Source organism: Pristiophorus japonicus, chromosome 12 (genome assembly GCF_044704955.1).
Source record: "Pristiophorus japonicus isolate sPriJap1 chromosome 12, sPriJap1.hap1, whole genome shotgun sequence".
Lineage (NCBI taxonomy): Eukaryota > Metazoa > Chordata > Chondrichthyes > Pristiophoridae > Pristiophorus > Pristiophorus japonicus.
In genome coordinates this window covers 32,039,929-32,060,809 of record NC_091988.1, presented here as the reverse complement: position 1 = coordinate 32,060,809, position 20,881 = coordinate 32,039,929, and the positions used below count along the sequence as shown (strand labels likewise).

At 42.4% G+C, this 20,881-nt stretch overlaps 1 protein-coding gene across 1 annotated transcript in view; it reads right to left on the bottom strand.

The window, feature by feature from the left end:
• arhgef3 (Rho guanine nucleotide exchange factor (GEF) 3) overlaps positions 1-20,621 on the bottom strand; it is a 376,120-nt gene extending 355,499 nt beyond the window's left edge. The window contains exon 1 of the mRNA XM_070895285.1: positions 20,369-20,621. Coding sequence (XP_070751386.1) covers positions 20,369-20,403 — 35 coding nt within the window. The 5' untranslated portion in view covers positions 20,404-20,621. The remainder of the gene's footprint in view (positions 1-20,368) is intronic.
• Positions 20,622-20,881: the final 260 nt, after the last annotated feature.

The window sequence follows — 20,881 nt, the reverse complement described above, 5'->3', positions numbered from 1 at the left end:
TTCATGTGTCTTCATAGAAACAGAAAGGTGAGAATAGTTAATGTCCATGGTACAATTTGGAGGTGTTCTCCATGTTGCAATTCATGTGTGTTTTTCCCAGTGCAAAAAGCTGCTCCATAAACAAGTCCGTGCATTCCATAAACCAAAGCATGATCTTATGCACAATGAATGTAGCATGTCTAAGGTGAACAATAAACCGCTTAGGCTGCTAAGTTCACTAGAAATAATATGAAACATCTTGTAATCTCCAGGTCTTTATAATTTATGGACAATACTGTGACAGATCATATATATCAGGCTATAAACTACAAAATCATACTTAGAGTAAAATCAAGGTAATCCAAGGCAGGAGGGACATCTCAACACCTCTTGCTTCATTTTCCTAGATCTCTGTTTGGTGATGGCCCAATTGTAGGGGTTCCCACAAGGTCTACTATGCCCAGATCTACTGTATGTGCAAATTTTTGTAGGTCAGAGAAAAGTTCATAGCATCAGCAAGAAGTCGACTGAACCCTAGCCAGAAAACCCTAAAGCCAAATTGAATTTCCTCTCCCACCTGTGGGAATAGGCCTCTACCAAAGAGTGGGCATGCTCAGGGGGGATGTTGGGCCCAGTATAAGATAGTTATGGATAAGGAAGGCAATTCAGCCCATCTTAGATCATCCACCCAGAAAGAATGTTGAACCCACTTGGAAGAAGCACTGGATACACCGTGCTAAATCAGATACATTCAGAACAGATCTAGCAGCTCAAAAGTGTTCATCCATAAGGTGCTGTGGCCCATCATCAGCAGCAGAAGTGTATGTCACCACAATCTGTAACCTCATGGCCCAGCATATTCTTTACTCTACCATTACCATCAAGCCTGGGGACCAATCCTGGTTCAATGAGGAGTGTAGAAGAGCATGCCAAGAGCAGCACCAGGCATACCTAAAATTGAGGTGCCCACCTGGTGAAGCTACAACACAGGACTACATGCACACTAAATAGCAGAAACAGCATGCTGTAGACAGAGCTAAGCGATCCAGCCACATCCAGTCATGAATGGTGGTGGACAATTAAACATCCCGGCTGTAGTTCTGAAGGCTTGTGCCCCAGAACTAGCTCCACCTCTAGCCAAGCGGTTTCAGTATAGCTACAAAACTGGCATGTACCTGAAAGTGGAAAATTGCCCAGAAATGTCCTGACCACAAAAAGCAGGTCAAATCCAATCTGGCCAATTACCGGCCCATCAGCCTTCTCTCAATCAACAGCAATGTGATGAACGACATCGTCAGTGCAATTAAGCAGCATTTACTCACCAGCCATCACGCTGTTCTCAGGCCGCCGTTCCTTTTAAGGCCCCGACCTGCCCCTGTTGTTCCCACGCAGGTCGGGGCCTTAAAAAGGAGCGATGAGCGGCGGCCTGGGAGCAGCGTGGTGGCCCCGACTGCGTGGGAACATCAGCTGCAGGTCGCGGCCTTAAAAGGAGTGGCGAGCGGCGGCCTGCGAGCAGCATAAACTGGTGCAGGCGGGCGACGGCTGTGAAGAGGGTGACTGGATTGGACGTCACCATAACCCAGGTCGGTGATTGGAGCATGGGCAGGTGCAGCAGGAGTTGCAAGGTCGGGGCGAAGGCACCGATTGCAGAGCGATCGATCGGGAGAGGTGAGAGATTGCAGAGCGATGTGATCGGGAGAGGCGAGAGTTCAGGGCCCAGAAGAGGCGAGGGCCCAGGGGCAGCACAGGCCAGCCCACACTGTGATATGTGTGCGCACTAGGTCCATGCAGCAGAGCTGGTCTCCAGTCGTCTTGGTTAACCCTTGCCACTGGATCAAGACCTAGCTCTGTCAAGCCCGTGTGGTGGCTGGTGTGCAACGGCCACCACACATTAAAAAAAATCCACGCACAGGCATCTTCCACCCTTCAATATGCAGTTCAGGACCTGGAATATTAGGTCCTTCATTGAAACGCCTGTGAACTCATTCATTTTTGGCGTGGAAGCAAGTCATCCTCGATTCAAGGGACCACCTAAGAAGAAGAATCCATCAATAATATGCTCAGTTTGGGTTTTACCAGGACCACTCGAGTTGGTCCAAACATGGACAAAAGAGCTGAATTGCAGAGGTGAGGTGAGAGTGACTGTCCTTGATATCAAGCAGCATTTGACCGAGTGTGGCATCAAAGAGCTCGAGTAAAACTGAAATCAATGGGAATCAGGGAAAACTTTCCACTGGCTGGAGTCATACCCAGCACAAAGGCAGATGGTTGTGGTTGTTGCAGGGCAATCATCTCAGCCCCAGGACATTGCTGCAGGATTTCCTCAGGGCAGTGTCCGAGACCAAACATCTTCAGGTTCAGAAGTGGGGATGTTTGCTGATAGTTGCACAGAGTTCAGTTGCATTTGCAACTCCTCAGATAATGAAGGAGTGCATGCCCGTAAGCAGCAAGGTCTGGACAACATTCAGGCTTTGCCGATAAGTGGCAAGTAACATACGCACCACACAAGTGGCAGGCAATGACCATCTCCAACAAAAGAAAGTCTAGCCACCTCCCCTTGACATTCAATGGGATTTACCATCACCGAATCCCCCACCATCAACATCCTGGGGGTCGCCATTGACCTGAAACTTAACTGGACCATCCACATAAATACTATGGCAACAAGAGCGGGTCAGAGGCTGGGTATTCTGTGATGATTGACTCACTTCCTGACTTCCCAAAGCCTTTCTATCATCTACAAGGCACAAGTTAGGAGTGTGATGGAATACTCTCCACTTGCCTGGATGAGTGCAGCTCCAACAACACAAGAAGTTCCACACCATGCAGGACAAATTAGCCCGCTTGACTGGCACTCCACCCACCATTAGCAGTGTCTGCAGTGTGCACCATCTACATGATCCCTTGCAGCAACTCGCCAAGACTTCTTTGACAGCACCTCCCAAATCCACGACCTCTACCACCTAGAAGGACAAGAGCATCAGGTGCAGGGGAACAAGCTCCCCTTAATGTCACACACCATCCTGACTTGGACATATATCGCTGTTCCTTCATCGTCGCTGGCTCAAAATCCTGGAACTCCCTCCCTAACAGCACTGTCGGATTACCTTCACCACACGGACTGCAGCGGTTTAAAAAAGGTGGCTCACCACCACCTTCTCAAAGGCAATGAGGGATGGGCAATAAATGCCGGCCTTGCCAGCGACACCAACATGAATTTAAAAAAAAGACCTTAAAGTCATCCTCATTTCAGCACCCAAATGTTTCTTGCAAGATTGCAAAGTTTTAACATATACCACGCCTCCCATATATTGATCTGTCCATTTAATGAAGAATTTATGGAATTCAGTCCTAAATTTAACTAGCTTGTATCAACGTACTCTTGTCCTGCTCTCACTATGTTAACAAAGTAATATTCTGGATTTATCTTTGCTATTTCCCTAATTATTTTATAAACCTCTAAGTTCACCTCTCATATACCCCCTGAAAACCCCCCTGGTCCTCCAGTCTTTTCTCATAACTCAGACCTTTGACACGAGGGATTAGCTTTGAGATTCTTCTCTGCACTTCTTCCAATGCAGGAATGTCTGCTTTGTGTCTCAGTGACCAGAAATGGACTCAGTACTCAAGGTGTGATCTATACAGAAGAGTGGACAGTTTAATCCTGACGTATTCTACTGTTTTGTCCATGTAATTCAGATTTATTGGCTTTGTTGATTTCACCTCTACGCTGATTCGACGTATTGAGCATATTGAGTGTTGAGTCTACTTAGACTCTGGAGGTCTCCTTCGATTTCTTCCTTAGCTATTTCAACACCATTCATGGAATAGATGTTGTGGAAATACAGCCAGGTTCAGGTGGAATGTCCTTCGGATAGACTCTGCTCGACTTGCACCTAGGCAAGAAGAGGGGCGAAAGGGGGGCAGAGGGAAGAAAACCAGCACTAGAGTCTCTTATGATTTAGGACAAGAAATCCCCAAATCTAGTGAAATAAATTTGAACTCATTTTTACACTGACGCAGCAATAAATTCTGAAGAATTTTTACAATATAGTAATTAGAAGGAGTGAATGCCCTTGGCTCATACGTAAACCACATGAATGCCTATTGCTATCTGAGTAAATATGGCAGTTATTAATTAAACACAGCATTGTGACTATACTTGTATGCACTTTAATATGGATTTCCAAACAGAAAATGAGGAAAGATAGTCACTGGAGTACATCAAAGTGATCCAGGTACAGCGTCGAGAATCCGGAGTTCCGGAATCCGGGACGATCGGTGGCAGGGTCGTCTGGAATCCGTAAAATGTTCCGGATTCCGGACCCGATGACCCTGCCAACTTTGGGGCCCCACCGCTGCCTGACCTCGGGCCTAGCCTCGCCGCCGCTTCCCTTACCTCAGGGCCTCCTTGGCAGGGCCCACCCAAACAGCTCCTCGGCGGGGCCGGACGGCCCAAACAGTTCCTCGGCAGGAATCGCAGCAATTCTCCCCCCACCCCAATCCCTTTCTGATGTTCTGAAATCCAGAAAAACCTGAACCTGGGCTCGATGTGTTTCCGGATTCGTAACGTCAGAAACAAATCGAAAGTCCGGTAAAGCCTCGGTCCCGAGGGTTCCAGATTTTAGGTGCTGCACCTGTATCGAATCCAAATAAAGTGCACTTTGATTTGAAAGCACGATCGGAAAACAATGCAAAACCATATCCAGCAATGACATAACCGGTCAGGCATCTGTCTTAACAGTTACCAGACTATCACTTGAATGGAGCATCCACAATTAAAGTTTCACAGTTACTATTTATCCATTTCTGTCGTTTTCTACATGAAATTTTAACGTTTTTTTGCCCATAAGAAAAGGTAAAAACACTGGCCTGAGCCAATAAAGTTACACAGAAAATGCTGGAAATAGGTTTTTTTTTGGATAGAGACTCCCAGTCTGAATTGAATGTGCCCAGTTCTCATGAAGATTGTATATCTGAAATATTAACCCGTCTTTTTTTTCAGATTCTGATCGACCTGCTGTGAATTTCTAACACTTTTGTTTTTACTTTGGATATCCAGCATTAGATTTGTTTTCTTTTTATCTGACCCGAGACAATAGTTACTATAGTAACAAGTAATTAAACACATCTGCCTCCGTTCTCAGAGTGACTACTCTACACAATAGGAGCTGCGCATCAGTTTAGATCTTCTATAATAAAAGCAGAAAATGCTGGAAATACTCAGCAGGTCAGGCAGCCTCTGAAGAGAAAAACAGAGCTAACCTTTCAGGTCGATGAGTTTCGATCTTCTGCCCAATTTCGGCCTGCACATCAAATCAAAATTCAGAATACGCAAGAGCAAAGTGAAAATTCTGGAGTTCATTTTTTCAGAGATAATGTATAATATCAAAATCAAAGATGATAATTATTTACAATTTGTTTCTGGGGTAAGTGCCACATGCAGATGGACTTAATCTTTGTTACAAACAGCACCAATGAAAGTTATCAGTGGGCTAGTTTGAATTCTATTTTGGCTGTCACCTACTTACCAGAATAGAGGATCACAGCAATAACAAGAATAAAAAATAATCCTGCATTATATCAGCTAATTTGAGAGGTAACGCTCTGTGGGATTTCTACTCTATGGCACCATCAGATACAGTGCCTGAATTCTTCTATATAGCTGTTGATGTTTCTAAATATTTCTCAAATTCCAAATCTGTCAGAGCTAAATGCATTTTTAGAGGTACTGGTATATAGGATGTGGAATATTGTTTGCAACTGTCCCCAAACCTTCTGAAATCATTCCCTCTTATGACAGGGCTCGATAAAATCTCAAGCATAACCCGCAATGTCGAAAGCAGCCATTTACTGAACCGGTAATAATCCAGCATTGTTTAGACCAAAGTTATGCCCTTAATGATTATCGGCCCTTTCTTGTTGCTCTGTAGCTGTGTCACCCTGAACCTGCTGGAGCCAGTTCCTATTATGCTCCATTGTGCATGACCAGAACCCACTAATAAATACCGAACACCTTACACAACTGAAACTGTATTACACTGAAAGTTGTAACACAGATGAACCGTTCCCAGATAACAATGCAGAACTAACATTGTTTCAGTCCATAATTAGCTTATTTGCAAATCATGTCACAAACTAAACATTGAACAGTCTGCATTTCTGATAAAGTACAAAGCTGTTAAATCACTCGGGTCTATTACTATGAAAGCTATCAATAAGTAATTATTGATGTAATTGCGTGGCTTCCTAAACAGATTTTTGGTGGTAATATCACAGAAGAACAAATACCTTCTGTTCCAAATATTGCTTGCAATCATTAAAGTCAAACAACTCTTAAGATTTTAAAACAGGCTTTCACACATTAAAGAAAGGACAAGTTTTAATTCAGATTAGTGAGATTGTAACAAACACATGAAGTAATTGCAAATATATGTGTGTACAATTAAGTATTAACTATTTGAAGCCACACTGTTCCAATGGCCTAGTGAGCAAAGACCCCATCTGTAATCATAAACCAGACACACCAGGAGAAATTCAAGATTAGTCAACACAAAATGGCTAGTCAGCAGATCTTAGCTAGGTCCGCCGTGAGCCGTTCCAATTAGACTCAGCATCCCTGGGTTAGAGTAAAATATTAGATAGATTGAGCGAGTTTGGTGGGCATGTATTAGGTGAGAACAGGTCAGCCTTATTGTGATGCTCTCCACACTTAATGCCGGTGTTTTATGCAGGCTCACACATGGAGAGGGGGGAGGAGGGAGGCAGTCGCTTATGGAAGGTGCAATTGGGCTGCTAGTACTTGTGGAACCGCAATCCTTCAATAAAGTCCCACATGAAAGATTGTTACACGAACTTAAGGTAATTGACCTCTCTTTCACACGTATCCCAGGAAAAATTTAGAGGTGGATAAGGAATTGGCTAAATCAGCATGTATTAGTTAGGAGAATAATATCAGGCAAGAGTGTCCCAGGAATCACTGCTTGGGCTCTTACAGTTTCCAATGTACATGTATTCAATGAATGGTGTCAACTAGTTAGGGAGAAGCTGATTTTGAAGTGATCATATATCCTATCATTGCAGAGTAGCAATTAACAAAACAAAGAGACTGCTGAGCTATATTGCACAAATTGGAGGTCATTCACAGTTTGAATATTATACTTATTTCTGGTCAGAAAAACATAAGGGAAACGTCTAAGTCTGGGAAGTGGTGCAGAAAAGGAACAGTGTCAGAGGATTAAATTGTGAAGAAAGATGAGAAAAACTTCTTCAACCTTGAAAGATGATTCAGCGAAGAACTTCTACAGAAATGCAAGATATTATTAAATTACGACCGTGGGAGAAGGGGACACAGACAAAAAACAGTTTAATCAAGTTCAGGACTGCTGTCAGCAAGAACTTTTTCACACAAAAATTATTAGTTGTTCTGAAAAGGGATGTTCTTCTTGATAGGATATGGTAGTGGAGGCAAAATCTTTGGAATCATTCAAGACGCATTAGATAAAATAATGGTGGGGCCAGAGGTTTCTATGCAAGGGTGAACTAGATAGGTGGAGCGGTCACCATCACTTGTACATATTGCTGGGAACCCAGCAAGGACCAGTGCTTTCACGGCAGGAGGGGATAAAGCTAATTCGTACCAGTGGTTAAAGAGAGGAAAAAAAAGATTTGAAATAAAAAAAAGATCCTTTTTATCTTTAGTATTTTACTGTTATGCTTAAAGGTTCCCCATTGAGGACACTTGATGGCTGAGCATCCAGTTAGTTCAGTCCAGTGGGGTAGCTGAACCACACAGACCAGGAAGATCCCAACTTGCATCCATGATCTGTGCGGTTAATGGTAGAGGACCTACAACTGGTTTCATTGTCTATGAGTTAGGCAGGGAGAACACAGGCGTCCTACTCCTGATTGCTGTCCAATTACCTCTGCTGGAAGTGCACACATGTGGGGCATTGGAGGAAGCGAGCACATGACCAGTTGTGATGCCTCTTACATTTGAATAGCCTGCCAAAGTCACTGTGAAAGATGACATATGAATAATGGCCACTTAAACAAGACACACGTTTAACCAATACCGACATAACAGACAGAGTAGCAAAGAAGAAGAACATTTTTTCATTATTCCCCCTTGGAGCTCAGCCCAAGCGAAAAGCTAATGCCTTCAAGGACAGGAGAAAATTGGCAACCTGCCTTCAAAGAAAAACAGTGGTTCAAACCTGTTCTGCTGTCCCCTATATAGGAGGTGTACAGCAACGTGTACGGCAACGTGAGGAATCAGTGGGATGGAAGCTACATCAAAAACTCAGTTCAAGAACAGCAGTATGGGGACACACTGTTTAAAGGCTGAAATCGTGTACTGGAAGATTTGGGCTTACTTTAACCACAATTAAATGCTAACATGCAATGTACTGTCAAAAGAATTAAGTGTCCAGACAGCAGCAGGGTATAAATTTTCCAGCACCGGATGCACACCAAACCTGCTGTGCTGCTTTAACACAACATGGTTTCATTTTTTTTTTACCCTTGATGCTTGTGTGATAAAGATATGGGGCTGGATTTTCCACTACATTTCCGTTGGGTTTCTCGACGGTATTGGTCGGTTTGAATGAAAACTGGGTCGGTAAAAAGAGTTCCGCCAGCGGTTTCGAAATACTGCTGGAGAGTGGACTGTTGGTGTGCACCGCCCAAGTTTGGGCTCAGAGGTGACCCGTAGGTAAGATCGAAAAAAAAACACCCATGAAAAGCAACCGCAGCTGGGCGATAAAAGGTTTTAAAATAATTATTTTTAATTTCTTTTACAGCGTTAAGTTGAAAAGGGTCCCCAGAATGTTTTTTGATTTTTTAAATTTTATGTTTTTTGGAAAAAATATTGTGTGCGTTTTCCCCCCTCCTAGGCCCAACCCGCAGCCTTGGTTGAAATTTTAGTAATTACTACCCATTTTGATTTAAGAACCGCCCAATCGGCCCAGGATCGCGTTTTCCGCCGAGAAACAGGGTGTAAGATCCATTTTTTCCGCCGGGCGGAATTTTTTCCTTTTTTACATTTTAGCGGTATTTTGGGCGGTAATCCGGCGCTGGCGGATTGTTTGAAAGTTCTAGCCCATGATTATTTATCTCTGCAATTCATAGTTATATCCACACACTTTAAAATTGATTTAATTTCACCACATTAAAGCCTTATAGAAATAGCCGGACAAAGCAGAGCATCAGAGCCTGTTCCCAGTGGGGAAAAAGATCATACTCATCATAGCACAACCATCTGCACATTGCGTCATTGTGGGTGTGTGTATGGGTGGCAGACATTGTTTTTTATTCAAGCATGTTGCAATTAATGAAGACAGGCATTTCTCAGTTTTGTTCAAGTATTTTTTTAGCACAAATTGTAATAAGGTACAGTCCTACACAAGCTGTTCCGCAAATAACATCCTGTTGTTTAATCATCAGTACTAAATTCTGCTCCCATAAAAGATTTCAAACAATATGTTCACCGATTTAACATAATATTGTAGGAATACAGTGGTCCACGTGATCCTTCATATGAAAAAATAACTTTCAAAACCAACCCATACATATAACTCACACATTCAGTAGGATGTGACAAAAAGCTACGGTCTGGTCACTGGACCTTTTAACATGATACTTTACTAGGTGCAAAATTTATTTTGTAACCAGATCAAATAACAGAAGCTACACTCAATTTATTACTTGAAATACACCGACGGCTGACTGGAGCCCTGTGTAGACAGATTTAAGGAGGTATTCCACATGACTACTTCTCTTCCCTTGCATCATACTCCAGAAGCATCATGGGAGCTCAATGAGGTACACAGTACGGATGATGGAATGGTGTCCTACCTCACCTCTACTGACAGATTCACAAAGGCTGTTCATTTCCTTTAGGGTGCCGAATGCCAGTACGCCAATTCCATACTTAAACTGAAGAAAAGCCGCCCTTTGTAATCCTTCCCTTAGTTGTGAATTATAATCAATGGTAGATGGTGACCTTTTTGATAGTTAAGGCACACTTGTACATGACCTAACCAAGCCATCTTGTTAACTCATCAATGGGCCCTTCCTGTGGACTCCCAGCATCAACCTTATAAGCTATAATATTATCTATTTTCTAACTGCATTATTCAACAGTTGTTTGCTTTTAAAAACTTTACATCCAGGATTGCATTTTTAAAAAGCCACTAACTGGATAATCACCAGACTCTTTGGCAAAATGTTACTATTCGGGGTGCTCCAAAGTACAGCGAGCAATAAATCCATCCTGGGAACTGTAAGTTGGGATAAGAAAATTGGGAAGCTTATCTAAAATTAAATATTTGTAACTTTCTGGTGGGAAGTCTGTACAGGATTTCAGGTGAGGCAGTCACTAGGGTTGCCTGAATTCATTTCACTTACAATTCTTTCCACCGACAGAAAACTGGATTTAACACAGGTACTAGAGCTAACTGACATCATGCCAACTCTCCACACCATCCTAAAATCTAAATCATTTAAAAGATGCATTAATATAGCGCCTTTCACAACTTCCAAGGCATCCCAAAGCACCTCAGAGCCAATGAAAAACATTTGAAGTGTAGTCACTGATGTAATGTAGGGAAACGTGACAGCCACTTTTGTGCACAGCAAGGTTCCACAATCTGCAGAGAGATTAATAACCACATAATCTGTTTTTGTGATTTTAGCTGAGGAATAAATATTGGCTAGGACTGGAAGAACTCCCCTGTTCTTCTTTGAAAAGGGACACGGGATTATTTATGTCTATCTGAGAAAGCAGACAGGGCTTTGGTTTAACAATGCAACGTTCCCTCAGCTGTCCACTGAAGTGTCGGCCTAGATTATATGCTCAAATTTCTGGGGTGGGGCTTAAATGCAAGACTTTCTGACTCAGAGGCGAGAGTACGACCAGAGCCAAGATAATGGTATGTTACAATAGGCCTCCTTCTGCCCCGCAACAATATCTGGGGTAATTCGAATTATATATTGACTTTCCAGGCTATATCACATCACTAACTGACTGGCAAGATGCTGCTAATGCAGTTGTCACACTTTTGAGAGCAAGTTCACTATTAGCAAATAGCATTTTAAAATTCTGACTACATAGCAGAGGTTTTAATAAAGACAGTCAAAATAAATTGTTGTCCTGGAGTAGTTCAGTAACTCTGGGAAATCTTTTACCAAGCACATAGAAAAATAAATCCAATCCTTTCTTTATCCCTGCACTTTCTGGCTGCTCTCATTAGGTGCACCATAACAAAGAATATTCCTCAGTTTCATCACTTCCTGTATTTAAAAACAGATAAAATATTTTGGACAGTGCTGGTTGCACTTTGGGGCATTAATACTTAGAGTAAGGTAATGTTTTGAGTACAGGAGTTTATCTAGTTATTTCAACATGGTGAGTTCAGCCCATCATCTGTGTGTGATGAAGGGGCGGTGGTATAACGTGCAGGTATTGTTCTTCCCCAGCGTAAGGGAATGATGCCATTAAATACTCTTCCTCTTCCTGCCGACCCCAGACACAGATACACACAAAATGATCCACTTAGTTCTAGTTCCTCAACAAGTTATGATTTTGTACTTGCAACATTTCAGTGTTGGGGACTTTTTTAGCCTGTACTCAGGAAGTTTCACAGAACCTAATGGGAATGCTCTCATAGATTTTCTACTTTGCACCATACAACAATCAATTCCGGTTGAATGGCTGGGAGTTAGCTTTCCAAAGAATTGTCAATCTCTGTTACGTAAATTTATTAAGGAAGTCACTTGAAAGGTAGCACCCAAGAAATAATTTGAACAATGGAGTAGTACATTTCAACCTCCTCAATAATTGTGGGCTTGCAGCGTGTGCTACAAAAAATTACAATAGACATTCTGTGGATCTGTCAATCCCATGCACTGAGCTGAACTAGAATTTGTGGCACTTTGGTCTTTCAGCTGGTGATGGTTAGGAAGGTCAATTATTTCAATAAGGCAGAAGCCATACCAATGATGTAAAATGACAAGCTTTTGTGCATTTCAAAATAAAGATAGGGTGGCCTGTTAGATCTAGGATAACAATGCTGGGACAGGGTAACTAGGACTGGGAAAGGGGGCGTGGAAGTGGGACTAGCTGAGGCGTTCTTGCAGAGAGCCGGCATGGGTTCGACGGGCCAAATGGCCTTCTTCCGTGCTGTAACCATTCTATGATTCTATAGGTAAGTTTCATAGTTTGTCAAGCAGGTTACTCTATGGACTATCTCAAGTTAATGGAGAACTCCAACTCCATTAATCAATCCATTCTTGAAGACAACTGAGTGACAAAAATGTTAGTTATTTAATGTTCTAAAAGCAAGGTTAAGAGTCTGTGTTATTGAGCAAACCAACTCACTAAAAGGGACAGCATTGAATAGACTAAGCTGTTGCTATAACAACAGTTAACAGTATCCTCATCACAGCATCTCAAATATCAAATGAATAGGCAATGAGAGATGACAGTGAAGCATCCTAACCCAGCTGTGTGCCTGTATGGAGGTGAAGCAGGAGGAGGAGGAGGAGGAGGGTTATTGTTCAACCTTAAAAGGTGGCACTTAGAACACCTTTATAGATACTCAAGCTTGCATTTTCTACCGGAATTCTTTATCATGCTGCATGCACAGCCAACAAAATGACAGCAGAATGATTCAGTCTTTGTGATCAGAATTTACTCATTTGCAAGCCAGAAATTACTGATTCCAAAGAACCTTTAAAAGACCTTTGAAACGAATTATGTTCAAGTTCAACCACAAAGGTTAATTCCTGATTTTTTTGTGATGAATCTGGCGAAACAGAAATGGTAGCTTCCTCATTTCAGTTTACTGTAAGAACACTGCTTCAGTCATTGAAGAACCAATATAATACAGTCATTCAATTGCTCATTTTAAAGCCACAATAGTTTCTCCAGGCTCTTTCAACAGTCCCTGGTTGTTTCCATCAGTGGCAACACCTTTTTTGACGCCAGTGCAGTAAACACAATCAGGCTGAAGCACAGATGTGGTGTCATCCCACTGAGAGTTTACAAATGCAGTTTACCTAATTAAATAAACCAATCGTCAAAAAGTCTCTCCCAGCAATTTTCTCAGCTTAATCATTTCTCCTCAAGGTCTCCTCCCTCTTTATGGGTTCAATTCCAAATGTGACGGACCCTGCCATACTTTGCCCAAACAGCAATTCTCCACATGTGAGCCTCTGGGTTGCCAGCACACCCAGATTATCCTCGCGTCTCAAGGAATGCAGGATTAATCACTCAGGCACTGCTAGAACAATCCAGGAAAAGAGAGTTCCCGGTTCACGCCTGTGAAGTCTCGAAGTCTCTAATTGTTGCAATGATGATAACTGACCCTCCTGTGTCCTGGGAGTTGTAGTTATTTTGACAATCTCTTGTGACATTAAATCACTCCGGCCCTACGCCCTATTGCAGACCTTCCCTTCTGTTCTTTCCTTCCTTTCACCATTTTTCCCTTGCTCTGTACTTGCTTAAAAACTGTTACATCTCTAACTTCTTCCAGTTCTGATGAAAGGTCATCAACCTGAAATGTTAACTCCGTTTCTCTCTCCACGGATGCTGCCTGACCTGCTGAGTGTTTCCAGCAGTTTCCGTTATATTTCAGATTTCCCACATTCGCCTTGCTCAATGAAACATAGAAACATAGAAAATAGGTGCAGGAATAGGCCATTCGGCCCTTTGAGCCTGCACCACCATTCAATAAGATCATGGCTGATCATTCCCTCAGTGCCCCTTTCCTGCTTTCTCTCCATACCCCTTGATCCCTTTAGCCGTAAGGGCCATATCTAACTCCCTCTTGAATATATCCAATGAACTGGCATCAACAACTCTCTGCGGCAGGGAATTCCACAGGTTAACAACTCTCTGAGTGAAGAAGTTTCTCCTCATCTCAGTCCTAAGATGGCGGCGTGAGAGCGCGCGCACACACATACACACACACAATGAACCATAGCTGATCTTTCTATTTTCCCTCTCTGTAACCAATTTAGTTAATAAATTAATATGATCTATGCCAATTTAGCCAATCTGCACAAGAATGGGATGTAGTATTTAGGATCAGCAATCCTAGACTAATATAGTTATTAGTTCAGAGGCAGTGACTTTCCTGTATAGGGGTTAATGTTTCTGTTGTTTCTTATTTTTATGTTTATAGAAACTTGAATTCTAATCTCAAACCAAGGAGTGAAACTGCCTTTATATGTTGCTAACTGTAACCGTTTTTCTCTTCTGTCCTCTCTTCCAAACTCTTGTGTCTCGATGACTCATGCACTCCCCACCCAACGATAAGAACAAGACAAAACCAAAAGTAGCACTTGCATTGTAAGCAAGCAGCTTGAAACACAGCAAGGGAGCTTATTTGGGGCACTTGCTGCACATGGCAACATTTGCTCAAATCCTCAGAAGAAAACTCTCTCTGTAATTCTGTGTTACCTTTCAGTGCTGATTTTGTTTTGTTCCAGGTCTATTAAAGTGACAGAGCTCTAAAGATTTAAAGAGATTGAAATGAGCTGAATACGTACATCTTCCCCTAAAGCTAGACTGTCTTTTTTTAAATCCAGATATTGAAACATTAATTTAAAATTCCACTTGTTAGTCTCCCTCATTTGTAACCAAGATCCTGTGTCTGAGACACAAAAAGGCCGATCGACCAAAATACTAACTTAAATCTTCAGCCACACAAAATTATAACGTAATATTTTCAAGCAGCTTCTCACACAAATTTTCAAATATCTCCACATCCTTAAATATGATTGTACTTTTTGGAAGGAGTGAAGGTACTTCCAAGAGTATATTCATCACAAATGTAAAATTGCAGCTTTAAGTGTAACTGAGTATTCGTACGTGGTTCATTCAAAAAAAAAGCTTTTTGAAAAGTTTTATTTTTCCACCATAGGCCTTCATTTCAAGGTTCTCTGATACCGAGGTTAGTCAGAGTCTGGAACTGTTATACCAGACTCCCTTATTTGAAGTTCTGATGTTGCAAAAGCAAAATTCATAAGCTATACTGGATCTGTAAAGATTTTTTCTTCTTCCTGTGCACACACCATCCAGTCCCAGAGGGTAACATAATAATTAACATAAACTCCATTGCACAACAACCACGGTGCACACATAAGCCTTCTCCCAGGAGAGAGCAGACCAAAATAGGATGAGGAATTAAATCAACTGCAAGTACTCTGTCTGAAATCAAGTAACTGATCCCAAGCAAAGAGACAACAAAGGCCCCTCCCCAAACCAAGTCCCAGAGACCAGGACCAAACAAATTGGCTCATTCCTTAAGTACATACTGGTGTCAGCAGTGTCAGTTAGCTCAGTTGACAGGACAACACAGCACTTGAGTGCGAGGAGATTATGGATTAAAGCTCCAGTCATTATTGGAAGTGCTGTCTTTCAGATAAACATTAAACAAAGGTATTTTCACACCCACATTCAAAAGGTAGACAAGATCTCATGGCACTATTCACAGATCGACATACAATAGGTTTCATAAATTATGGAGCTGCGTGTAAACATATAAAAATTATTTAAAATATAGGAGTGAGTTCTTATGAAAGCTTCCATCTGAAAAATTCAACTATCTTTACATTTCAGATACAGATTAACCTACTATGCTCTTTCAGCATTTTCTGTTTTTTAATAGAACTGCAGAGTTATGGGAGCATAATCCAAAGCAGCTTAATGTGTTGTACTCCAGTCTGGTGGCAGGCACCAGCAAACTGTACAAAAATAAGTCCGTGATTGTACTGGACCTTGAGATAGATTTGAAAGCCGTTCCAAATCCCAAGGAGCAGTATTATAAAAAATAATCAGGTACAGCAACAGTAGGTTTTACCAATGAGAGAACTGTGCCTCTACTTCGCTTAATAAACTTCGGAATAAAATCCAGGGAAAAAGGCATTTTCTTATTATGGGGGAAAAGAGTGGGAAACAGGGCATTGTAACATGTGCGTTAATGCTTCTAATCTTCCACACGGACATGTCCATGATCTTAGCCATTCCTTTGAACGAGATAAGAAAGAGGCCAGTCGTCTCCCCATGAAGAAAAAGCATGAGGAATGCTTCAAACAATCTAAACAATGACTTCCTATTCCACACTTTCATTTTACAAATAATTCTGGTCCCTTATATTACTGAGGGAGAAATATTTTACATTGAAATTTTGCATTTTAACTTCATTTGTTATCTCAGTGGGTAAAGATTACTGAAAAACTAATCCAGAGGCCTGGACTAATAATCCAGAATTCAAATCCCACTGTGGCATTTTGAGAATTTGACTTCAGTTAAACAAAACTGGAAATAAAAAGCTGTATCGTAAAAGTGACCAAGCTAAACCCAGAGACGCACTAACACCTCATCCAAACTAAGCTTTTGAAAAAAAGAGAGAAGGGAAGGGAAGAAAGACTAGCACCTCTCACAACCACCAGACATCTCAAAGTGCTGAAGTACTTTTGGAGTGCAGTCACTGTTTTAATGTGGGAAACCATATCCAGTTGATTGCCATTTCCAAAAACGGTATTGCTAATGTATCTACCACTTCCCACTGTTGCTGAAACCCTAATAAACATCCTTCTCGCTAGCCTCTCTACCTTCACCCTTCACAAACTCCAGCTATTTGAAAACTCCAAGGCCCCCTGTCCTCTCCCATACAAAGTCCTGCACATAAGCCCCACTGGCTTTCTGGACCCAGTGAATTAATTTCAGAATCCAAGTACTCACTGCTGAATTCTCCAAGATCTCACTCTACACTTTCCTCCAACCATACCTCCCTGTCCATACTCTTCATTCCACTGACATCCTATTTACTGTTTGATCCACACTGCCGAGTTACTACATAACTGTCCTCCTAATTCTCTCCCAAAATCAGTTCTTCTTCTTGCCCCTGCCATATCTTCAGAAGCTTCCTACAATCCCTTCTCTTTGGCCATGCCTTCCATCTGTCTCCTCCCCTAACTAAGTATTACTCCTTTTCTGCTCAGCATCCAGATTTCCACCTTGTTAAGTACTCAAAAGGCATTTTCTTTAACACAAGGAGCACCTACATAAGGGCAAATTATTGTTGTAGGAAAAAAAAGGCATCTCTCAGATTAAGCACTGGAGATTTTTTTTATCCCAAACTACACGTCAGGATATTAAATCCCTGACAATTTATGGCGCCTGGCGGTTTCATCACAGATTGTACAAATATAATCCAAGAATTAAAAATGTGTCAGGAAGAATCCTTAAAAAAAACAAATTCCAAAAATATAAAACTGACAGCCACTGCAAGGATTTCCCTGCCAATCCCAGGAAATGAAAGTTTATTGCTCAGCTATTGTTTGATAGCAACGCCTTGGCCAAAGCTTGATTTGTTATGCTATTGAATTTTGCCAAGACCAACATATCAGCTTTGCCTCCAGCCAGGCATAATAAGTGGTACTGCAGTACAGTTATTCAGTCACTGAAATTATTTTAAAGAAAACCCAATATTTGAACATTCAATATACCAATTTATTTTTAATCCATTCATATTTTGAAAAAAAAGCTGCACAAAATGTTGTTTAACATTACTATTCAGCTTCCTTCTCTTTTCTGGGGCTTAATTTTAATTGAAAAAAATAATTTATTTTCAACTGAAACTATATCAGTCGTGTCATAGAGGACTAGAATTAATGATTTAGACGAGGGGATTAAATGTAGTATCTCCAAATTTGCGGATGACACTAAGTTAGGTGGCAGTGTGAGCTGCGAGGAGGATGCTATGAGGCTGCAGAGCGACTTGGATAGGTTAGGTTAGGTCAGTGGGCAAATGCATGGCAGATGAAGTATAATGTGGATAAATGTGAGGTTATCCACTTTGGTGGTAAAAACAGAGACACAGACTATTATCTGAATGGTGACAGATTAGGAAAAGGGGAGGTGCAACGAGACCTGGGTGTCATGGTACATCAGTCATTGAAGGTTGGCATGCACGTACAGCAGGCGGTTAAGAAAGCAAATGGCATGTTGGCCTTCATAGCGAGGGGATTTGAGTACAGGGGCAGGGAGGTGTTGCTACAGTTGTACAGGGCCTTGGTGAGGCCACACCTGGAGTATTGTGTACAGTTTTGGTCTCCTAACTTGAGGAAGGACATTCTTGCTATTGAGGGAGTGCAGCGAAGATTCACCAGACTGATTCCCGGGATGGTGGGACTGACCTATCAAGAAAGACTGGATCAACTGGGCTTGTATTCACTGGAGTTCAGAAGAATGAGAGGGGACCTCATAGAAACGTTTAAAATTCTGACGGGTTTAGACAGGTTAGATGCAGGAAGAATGTTCCCAATGTTGGGGAAGTCCAGAACCAGGGGTCACAGTCTAAGGATAAGGGGTAAGCCATTTAGGACCGAGATGAGGAGAAACTTCTTCACCCAGAGAGTGGTGAACCTGTGGAATTCTCTACCACAGAAAGTAGTTGAGGCCAATTCACTAAATATATTCAAAAGGGAGTTAGATGAAGTCCTTACTACTCGGGGGATCAAGGGGTATGGCGAGAAAGCAGGAAGGGGGTACTGAAGTTGCATGTTCAGCCATGAACTCATTGAATGGTGGTGCAGGCTAGAAGGGCTGAATGGCCTGCTCCTGCACCTATTTTCTATGTTTCTATGTTTCTAATTACACAACACTGGATTCTTGGATACTATATTTATCTATTGTGCAGACTCAATTGAATAGCACACAGCCCTGCTTAACAGACAACTATCATATCCAACATTCCCAGTGACTTGTTTATACCTAGTAATTCTCATTTTAAGAAACACGTACATTTTTAAATTAAAGATTTTTAAACAGAAACTTGCAGCTTAATTTGTTCTAACTGCACAATTCATTTTCTTGATGATTCATGCTGGGGAATGTCGTTGTGTCCCATAAGCAGATGGCACTTTCCTTATGATCAGTTTGCTTTACTTTACAGTATCAAGTAATATGATTGTGTAACTTAAGAAAAGAATGGCCTTTCTACAGTGCCTTTCATGACCACCGGACATCCCAAAGCACTTTGCAGCCGCATTTTACAGCCAATGAAGTACTTTTTGTAGTGTGGTCACGGTTTTAATGGAGGAAACACAGTAGCCAATGAGCACACAGCAAGCTCCCAAATACAGCAATGTGATGATGACCAGATAATGTTTTAGTGATGTTGGTTGAGGAATAAGTATTGGCCAGGATAGTGGAGATAACTCCCCTGCTCTTCTTCAAAATCATGGGATCTTTTATGTCCACCTGAGAGAGCAGACATTTAACATTTAATGGTTTAACGTCTCATCTGAAAGACGGCTCCTCCAACAGTGCAGCACTCCCTCAGCACTGCACTGCAGTGTCAGCCTAGATTTGTGCACAAATCTCTGGAGTGGGAATTGAACCCACAATCTTCTGACTCAGAGGCTTAACAACTATATCAATGAGAACACTGGTTTCACTGTCTGCAGTATCTGTCCCAAACCATGTTGCCCAAAGGTGCAAGGTCTGCCAGTGGGTGTGTGATTTTTTTACTCACAGTAATATTGCCCAAAACAAGTGTGACTAAAACAAGTCAAATGTTAATGTGCAATAAACAGAATGCTTCCCTGACATATATTGTGAATGTATTGCAAGCCTCTAAGTCAGCCGCGACATATTTACTTTCACTGTCCCGCACTGTACCTTGGATACACATTCCAGTTTGCTTCTCTCGGTTAAAGTGTGACTAGCTCTACCCCTTCTGTGAACAACTCCTTTTGAGTTAAGTGAGGCGTGGACAAACATCTGAGAGTCATCACACCAAACACTGATGATTAACACAAAACGCGGTCCCTTTAAAGCACAGAGAAAGAGAACCTTCTATTTTGGGCTGACAGACGGAGTACATGCCCCGCAACTGAAAATGATCATTTGCACAGTTTGGTAAAGTTCCACTTTGAGATAAGTACATACTGCTCGAGTGAACGACTTCCGATGCTGGGTTTCCCGGTCACAACGCTATGTAGTGCCAGATGGACAGTAAGAGAGAACCCTGCCCCGTTCCAGGTACAAGCAGCCAAGTGGGTCTGGGTCTGGGTCAGATAGGAACAGGATTGGAAAATGCTGCTGGCAATGAACCCCAGGCAGCCCCCAGCCCCGGTGTGTCAGGTACAGGCTGGCGGACAGCTGAGTGCTGGATCTATGGTTCTAAGGGCAATGCCAGAAACACACTGAGCAGCCCGCCCAACACCAGCAACAGTCCGACAAACGCGAGTGTTCAAGCAACATGTATCACACTCAATCCCAGCGGCTTTGGCCTGAACGCTAACTGGGAGAAGCAGATACACTCGCTCAATTACACTGCAACAAATGTCACTGGAACTGAAAGAACAGAACTACCTGGCGACCTCATGCTTCGAGTTTGCTGTTTGCATGTGATGCTCACACAGAGGCTCTATCGGCGGCTGGCACAATGTCAGCAATCCCCGTTCTGCTCTTCCTGCACCTTGACCCGCTCGGGCTCTAAGGGGCCATGCACGGAAACCACAAGAAGTCAAACTTTCTGTCCGCCTCCCGACTCCAGCCGCCCGCCGTGCTGGGAGCAGCTTTCCTGCTTGCCAGACCTGGAAGGTGCCGGTATTGGTTTGACGCCTTGTCCATTTCCCGGAGCTCAGGCTCAAGCTCCGCCCATTGCCTTCGGAACTGGCCCAACACAGCAACAGCGGCCTCTCGGGAAAACCTCCAGCCAAACTGCATTCGGAAGTCTGAAAAGTGTGATCCCGCAAAGATCCTAAAGGTTACAAGCAGCATAAATAAAAGCTCTTTAACTCTGCACTGTCAGCGCTTACCCATAAGGGGATCAGGGGGTAGCAAGAGAAGGCAGAAATGGGGTACTGAAGTTGCATGATCAGC